This window comes from Montipora capricornis, chromosome 2, assembly GCF_036669925.1.
Source record: "Montipora capricornis isolate CH-2021 chromosome 2, ASM3666992v2, whole genome shotgun sequence".
Classification (NCBI taxonomy): Eukaryota; Metazoa; Cnidaria; class Anthozoa; order Scleractinia; family Acroporidae; genus Montipora; species Montipora capricornis.
The window spans coordinates 17,896,663-17,904,162 of NC_090884.1; the positions used below are offsets into that span (position 1 = coordinate 17,896,663).

General features: G+C 39.6%; 1 protein-coding gene and 1 long non-coding RNA gene across 2 annotated transcripts in view; one reads left to right on the forward strand and one right to left on the reverse strand.

Annotated features, from left to right (window-relative positions):
* The window catches only part of LOC138038984 (insulin-like peptide receptor), a 134,263-nt gene that overhangs the window by 21,377 nt on the left and 105,386 nt on the right, over positions 1-7,500 (reverse strand). The window contains exon 19 of the mRNA XM_068885106.1: positions 177-303. Within this exon, the coding sequence (XP_068741207.1) occupies positions 177-303 (127 nt within the window). The remainder of the gene's footprint in view (positions 1-176; positions 304-7,500) is intronic.
* On the forward strand, positions 4,858-5,797 carry LOC138038985 (uncharacterized). Its single transcript, XR_011130343.1, has 3 exons — positions 4,858-4,996; positions 5,396-5,495; positions 5,665-5,797. It is a non-coding gene; the product is annotated as an uncharacterized lncRNA (long non-coding RNA).

Genomic DNA, 7,500 nt, shown 5'->3' on the forward strand with positions numbered 1-7,500 from the left:
TTTGAAACTAGTCACCAAGCCCCTATATTTCGTTCCCACGCCATTTTCAATGGAAAAGCCTGGCCTGCTGATGCTTGCACGCTAATTAACATACTAAATTGTCCTTGAGGACAAGTAAATTCTCAAGTTATAAAGTGTACTGTTTAAAAAAAAAGGGTTGAAGTTTGTAGGATTACCTCTTGTACACCTTCCGCGAAATGTACCACACAAGAAAACCGCACGCCAACACAAAAGCAAGACTAGCAGCAAGACTGGAGCCAAGAATGGCACCAAGCAGGGGCTCTTTCTCTGTAGGAGGCGGATCTGAAGTAACAACCATCACTTTAATGAGAAAGTACTCTGAAAACACTATATTCTATAAAGTCTTCTTTAAAAATTTACACTAATGACTAAAACCCCATGCGCTAAAAAATTGGCACGGCACGCCCAATTTTGACTTGTAAATGTATCAGTCCCAAATGTAATGTGGCACCATTGCCCACAATTTTAGGGGTGCCGAGACTACCTGCCGGAGGTAGTCTTGGAACGGGTTCATGTGGCGCCGTGCCAAAAATTCGTTTGTGTAAAAGCTCTCCGGTGCCATTCCAGGCCTTTTTGTTGTGATTTTTACCATAAGGCATGCATGGTTGCCACAAAAGTGGCAATGGAAGAGACACGTTCACGCTCGCCTAAGAAAAATTGAGGAATAAATTGGACGGATGAAGCTACAGAAGCGTTACTAGAGTTGTGAGTTGAGGACTAGGTTTTTTTTAATTTCACCCAGATGTCAATCAATTTCCTTTTTAAACCAAAGATGGCTCTTCCTGTTTCAATTTAAGTCACATTTTACTCTTAAGATGTGATGCAAGATGACGGCAAGCTGTTTATTCACCATTTCCAGTGAATAAAACAAATGGAGAGAAGGGGTGCCAATTAAAAATTGGATGCCTGCCCAGCTGGATAAAATCTTTTATTTTGGATAGCATAAGTAGGTAGTGCTGTGCCGAAATGGTTTAGGCACAGTGCCAAAAATCTGGCCTGCTGTTCCAATTTTTTTGCACGTGTAAATGGGGTTTAATGGAAACCATGAATTTTTTTCTGGGTTGCCATAGGCAATCTGCGAAGATCATAGCTTCACTTGATGTCATATCCGCAGTTCATATATGATTCATTTCATATACCATTTCATCATTGATTCATTCCTCACGGGACCATTAGAACCCACAAATGACCAGCTCCCAACGTCAGTGGCTTCATAGCTCAGTTGGTTAGAGCGTCGCACCTGAATCGCGAGGTCACAGGTTCAAACTCCGTTGAAGTCCTGAATTTTTCAGGCTTTTCTACGCAATTATTGTAAAAATTGCGTTCATAACTGCGAAGATCATAGCTTCATTTGATGTCATATCCGCAGTTCATATATGATTCATTTCATATACCATTTCATCATTAATATTCTCTATGAAAAATTTGCATAAGAAGCTTATAAACATCGCAACACACACAAGAAATTTAGTCGCATTTACCTCTTCGTCAAATTCTCATATAAAACACAGGAATTTTTAGATATTGTAAAGATTCTTTCTCCAGTCTTCAGCAATCACCCTTTTATGCATGTTTAGGATACTTTCCGTATTTGTATCCTTACCCTTGCCCTTGGTCTTACCCTTACCCTCGTTTTAGAAACGCCGGTGTCAAATGCCTGGTGTATCGTATGGGGTAAATAGATCAGCGCTTGTGTATTTGAGTGACCTTCCCAAGCGTATTGTCTTGGGTCAATATTACAATTTACTTGTTTGAGTAACCTTTTATGGGTGAAGCCTTCCAAGACTTAAGCTAAGCAGCTGGTTAACGCTATAGGTCTGAGGTCTGACTTGATATCTGGAGGGGGAGGGATCTTTGGAACTGGTATAATAATTGACCTTTTACGAGAGTCAGGTAGGAACCCTTCCCGCAATAATTGGTCGTAGGTATCCTTTATAATGGGTGTAGACTCAGGGGCGAACTCTTGAGTAGTCTGTTAAAATGCCATCTGGTCCTATTGCGTTCTTTGTGGCCAACTTAGATAGATCAGACAAACCTCTCTCTCTGAGACAAATAATTCACCAGGAATGACATTTGGAGAAGATTCAATTGGAACTAAGGGGTCAAAGTGCTCAGTTATGCTGACAAAAAGTCATTGATTTGGGATGCTAGATCTGAAATGCCATTGTTAAGGAATTGATGGTACCATGCTTGTTTGTTGGAAGGGAGTTAGTGACTTGATTTGCAGCGACCATTTTTTAGCATTGCTTTGAGCAAGGTCGTTGATTTTATCGTTGTAATAAAGGGATTTTGCGAGTTTGATGTCACGTTGGACCTTGTTCCTCCAAAATTTGTAAACAAGAGAGTCGTTCCCGTGTCGAATAAACGCAGCCTGACGTTTAGAGATTAATAGTTTGATGTTATTCGTATAATCCAAGGCTTGTCAATTATGTGTTTCTTAACAGATATCCAAATAAGTGTCGGCGTAGTTAAGCTCTTGTGATAAGATCTGGAACTTTAGTGCACAGGAAGGGGCACAGAACTGCCACTGCTCTCCAGTTACTAGCTCGACACTGCCTAATCCTGATCCTATGGATAGAATCTTGTTTGGGCGTGGGTGTTACCATTGGGCGAGCTACTATTGTGTAATGATCAGATGTTGCCACTTTGGGAAGCCTCTGGAGATGGAAAAGGTGGGGCCTATTGGTGCAGAACCAATCCAGTATACCAGTATTCCCTGGTATAAAATGTAACAAGCTGTGAAAGGTGGTTTGGGATGCAGACAGATTTAGGGTCTAAACCAGTTGAGGTTGGATTGAAATCTCCGGTTACTATGACCATAGCATTAGCATGGTTTGTGAGGAAATTATCGATATTCGAATGGATGTAATCTCGTAAAATAACATTTTCCTGTTCTCTGTTGGCAGACAAGGACGTCACTTCAACCGATTGGCTAATTTCATAAACATCATGTGCGCCAAATTTCTAAGGAAACCGAAGTAATGCAATTTCTCAACAATCGTACCCTGTGATCGTGCCAGCAGAAGTTAAAAAGGATATTTAAGCTTGGGTGAATTTTTACGTTCTTGACCAAATTTAACTAACTACTTGCGGGTACAAACATTACAGGGCTTGATGTTGCGACCGCATCTTATTCACTGGCGACTAACGTTTCACACTTTGTCCCCAGCCTGTCTGCTAAGATATTTATATTATATTATTATTACTATCATTATTATAATTACTAATTTTTTATTCATCGAATGAGTGCAATGAATGACCAATAGTGGACTATACTTCACGCTTTAAAGTGCACATGACGTGAAAATGGACTGATGTTTCTTTTCACATTTTTACAGTTTATATCCCTATAAAGCAATTTTTAGCTGTTTTTCCTTTTGATTTCATGAGTGCACAACAATTTTCAGCATTTAAAATTGCCACTTGGCGACTGAAATTTACGACATTTCCCGCGTGGTCAAAACGATCTCCATAACGTCATTCGTGTGTTCAATCTCGTGTGAGAATATGGCGGAGAAGGGGAAAAAGCGAAAACCGGGAAAATTTTTTGTAGCTGGCGGACCCGGGCAAGTGAGCTGTACAAACACGCATGGAACTGTTCAGTTCAGTTCAGTTTATTTTTGCCACTTTTGTCATGTTAAATTACAAAATAAATATATATTAAGTACGACAGATATTAAATAATCAATAAAAGAATGCATAAGGCGAGGGATGCCCATATAGAAACCATTTGGGCTTATTCGGGCTATAGGTACCTCAAATGTATAATGATAATTTTAGGCGTGTCTTATTTAATTTGTAAACTCATTTAGGTTAAAAAGCAAGAACACAGACAAACAAGCAAAATAACGGGAAGTCAGTTCAGGAGGAAAGATTTAGACTTAAATTGAGAAAAACTGTCAGCATTCTGAATTTCTGTATTGAAAGAATTAAACAACTGAAGGTGTCTCAATGCACCGCGCACCGGTGGCTCAGTTGGTTGAGCACCGGACTATCACGCGAGAGGTCGCGAGTTCAACTCCGGCCGGACCAACACTCAGGGTCTTTAAATAACTGAGGAGAAAGTGCTGCCTTTGTAACTACATCTGCAAATGGTTAGACTTTCAAGTCTTCTCGGATAAGGACGATAAGCCGGAGGTACCGTCTCACAATCCTTAAATGTTAATAATCCTGTGGGACGTAAAAGAACCCACACACTGTCTGTCTTCTGTTGTGTATCATGGTTGGGAGGGTAAAAAAGGGGCCACAGTAATTGGCGCAAGCTGTTGTGGCACTCTGCCAGCTTGACTGGCAAAGTTAATAAAATAAAATAAAATGCATCTGTTTCCCTCTAATGGGGCTGTTAGATCACAGTGGATAAAATTTTTCACAAACAGCGACCTGATTTTAAGCCTACTAAGAGTGTGGTACTGTGCTCAGTACATTTCACGCCGGATTGCTTCTCTAGAAGACTGGATCTCACGACCTCAAACAAGAATTTATCTAGCCATCGCCATCTGGAAAGGGGTTCAATTCCTGCGATAGATGTAGCGGTGGAACGGTGTAACAGATCGGGAGCGTAGGATGGTGAGTGAAACTTGAAATTTTAATATTTTTGTGTAGTTTCCGATTCACAATCGTAGTAATCTTTGGCTGAATCTTAACATTGCCATCTTCAATTTAGATTGTAAGAGAGCTGTTAAATTCCACACGGTCCTCAGTTGTCGAGGAACCTTTGCCTGCCGCATTTTCCAAGCAAAATTCTGTTGAAGAAGATCAAGATGTACTCGTGGAGTGGACACCTTGCCCACAGGGAGATGTGAGAGATGTCCCACAAGAACAACTGACAGTTGAAATGCCAGTTGGAGCTGAAAGGCCCCCAAGCCCACCAAACTACGACAAGTGTTTACGATTTACGGAAAGTCTCAGACGTTTACAGAAGGATAATTGTTACTTGAGGAAAAGAAACTGCCAGCTCAAAGATCAAGTGAAATTGGTAATGTGGAGCACTCACTATTTGTTTGTTGAATCGTTTTGGTTATTTTTGAGTTGTCGATTACATACACTGTTTTTAAACAGTGTATGTACTTTACTTTGCATTATTATGACCTATTCTGTTGTTAAACATGCACCTGAAGGTGTTTACCCTTCATTGTTTGACCAGTCCTCACCATGAAATTGTCCTGGCTCCTAAGCTGACTTTCCTTGTTATTTTTTCATATTTCTGTCCAGTCTACTGGTAAAGGAATTGTTTATTTGTGTCCACCTGATGCTTTCAATGTTTAGGCATATGTTGACGATAGCTCTGAGAATTCAGATGATGGCGAAGGTGACGATGTGTGTGAAGTAATGAGTGATGGTAAAAGTCAAGTGGAACAAGTTTTGTTTTCAACAGGAACAGAAGATGAAGATGATCTTGGTGATCCTAACTGGGCCTCCCTTGGGGAAGATTCCACCAGTAATAAAGATGATAATGTGAAAGAAACAGAAGTTAGGTGGGAAACCAGAAAAATGATCTTTCAAAGTAAAATTTTGATGTAATGGGTATTACAAATGAGTCCCCCATAAAATGGAAGCCTGAATATTTTTATAATTTTTCTTCTGGTTGAAACTAATGTTTGTGGAGTTAACGTTTAATATATCTTACTATTTCTTTTTCAAAAGAGTTGAGAAGAATGCATCAGTGGAAAGTGAGCCAAAGTTCCTGGTATTTTATAGCATGCTTTTGGGCCTCTTTTCCATGTTCTATTTTCGTGGTAAGGCTGGGAAGCCAAAAGTAGAGATGAAGCAAACTGGTACCATGGTACAGTTGTAACTGTGTTGCAACACTGCAAATATTGTGAAGGAAACCCTTTTACCTGGAGGAGCCAGCCATATCATCCACTATTAGGAAGGTATCCAGCTGGGAATATTCTGCTCAGCTTTGCCGTGCTTCTTGCAAGTGCATCTATTAGCAACGTGATGTTGGTGTTGCGGCACATGGGGCTCTGTGCATACAACATACGCACCTACTTCACACACCAGAAGAAGTTTGTGTTTCCTTCAATATTATGTCATTAAGACATCCCTCATTGAGCAACTTAAAATTACAGAAAATGTGGTCTGGAGTGGTGATGGCCGGTTCGATTCTATAGGTCATAATGCAAAGTATGGGGCTTACACCATGTTTTGCTCAATGATTATGAAAATTGTCGATTTTGAGCTTTTGAAGGTAAAGCATTTGGTAAAGAGTTCACTCTCATTAAAGTCATATTATAAAACTATTTTCACTATCTTCTATTATTACAATAATGTAACATAAATATAACTTATATTTTTAGGCACATAATAAAATTTATGCAAGTGAACTTCCTCAGGTGATCATCCCCCAAAATGAATTTCTTTCATCGCCTGTTACTAAGACTTCAGGTGTACAGTATTGCTAGTTTTCTAGTGATCAGTGACCATATTTTAAACAAAAACAAAAGAAAACATTTGCATACAAATAGCAAACAATTCCCTCAGTTAGGAACACAAATACTGCTGACCTTTCTTTGTTCAGGGACAGAAGCATGACTGTTGTGAGGTCTCTCGTACAGTGTGAGATGAATTTGAATGTTGATATTGGAGTTTGTTTTGTTTTCCTATTTGTTGCATCACAGGCAAATGAAACATTAAGCAGTAATGCCATGTAATTGGAAGGAGAAAAACGGTCATTTAACTTCCTAAAAAACGTGGGTTTGTCTGTGTCCACCTTTAAATCACATCGCCACAGGGGAATTGCAAAGTGGATTAAACAATTCCAGCCCTACACTTCCCATTTCTTTGACATCTGGCATGTGGCTAGGTCTATAAATAAGAAGTTGTTGAAAGCTAGTCAAGAAAAGGGATGCAAGAGGATAAAGGAATGGATGAAGGGTATAAGGAACCATCTGTACTGGTGTGTGACATCAATTGTTAATGGTTTTGAGAACCTCATACTTGCCAAGTGTAAGTCACTTATGGGCCATGTTAGCAATAAACACAAGGACCATCCTGATTCACTATTCAAAGAGTGTGCACATGATGCACAAGAAAATGGATCAAAATTGGTAACCGAAACTTGAGTTTCTTGGATATCACAAAAATGACATCCAATGTTTATTTATCATTGATAATGTTATTGGCATTTCAGGTACAGTTGCACATAACAAGCTGACATCAATCCTTTCCAGTAAACAACTTCTTAATGACAGCTTTCCCCGCACACCCAAACCAGTTGCTTGGAAGGATTCCATGCTACTCTTAATCACTGGCACCCTAAAATGATCCACTTTTCTTGGCTTGGCACTTTTTGCAGGTTAGATTAGTAGTCATTCGAAGCAGGGTTGTGTTTGTGAAAAGAAAAAAAGCACAAGATTTCTATGGTATCTCACTTGCTTTTCCTCTAACCCTTCTGTGAACAATGTGGCTGTGAATTTGTTTTTCTGATAAAATTTGCACTTTTTCTCTGGAGGCTTAGCTCACTGTCTCATTTCCTGT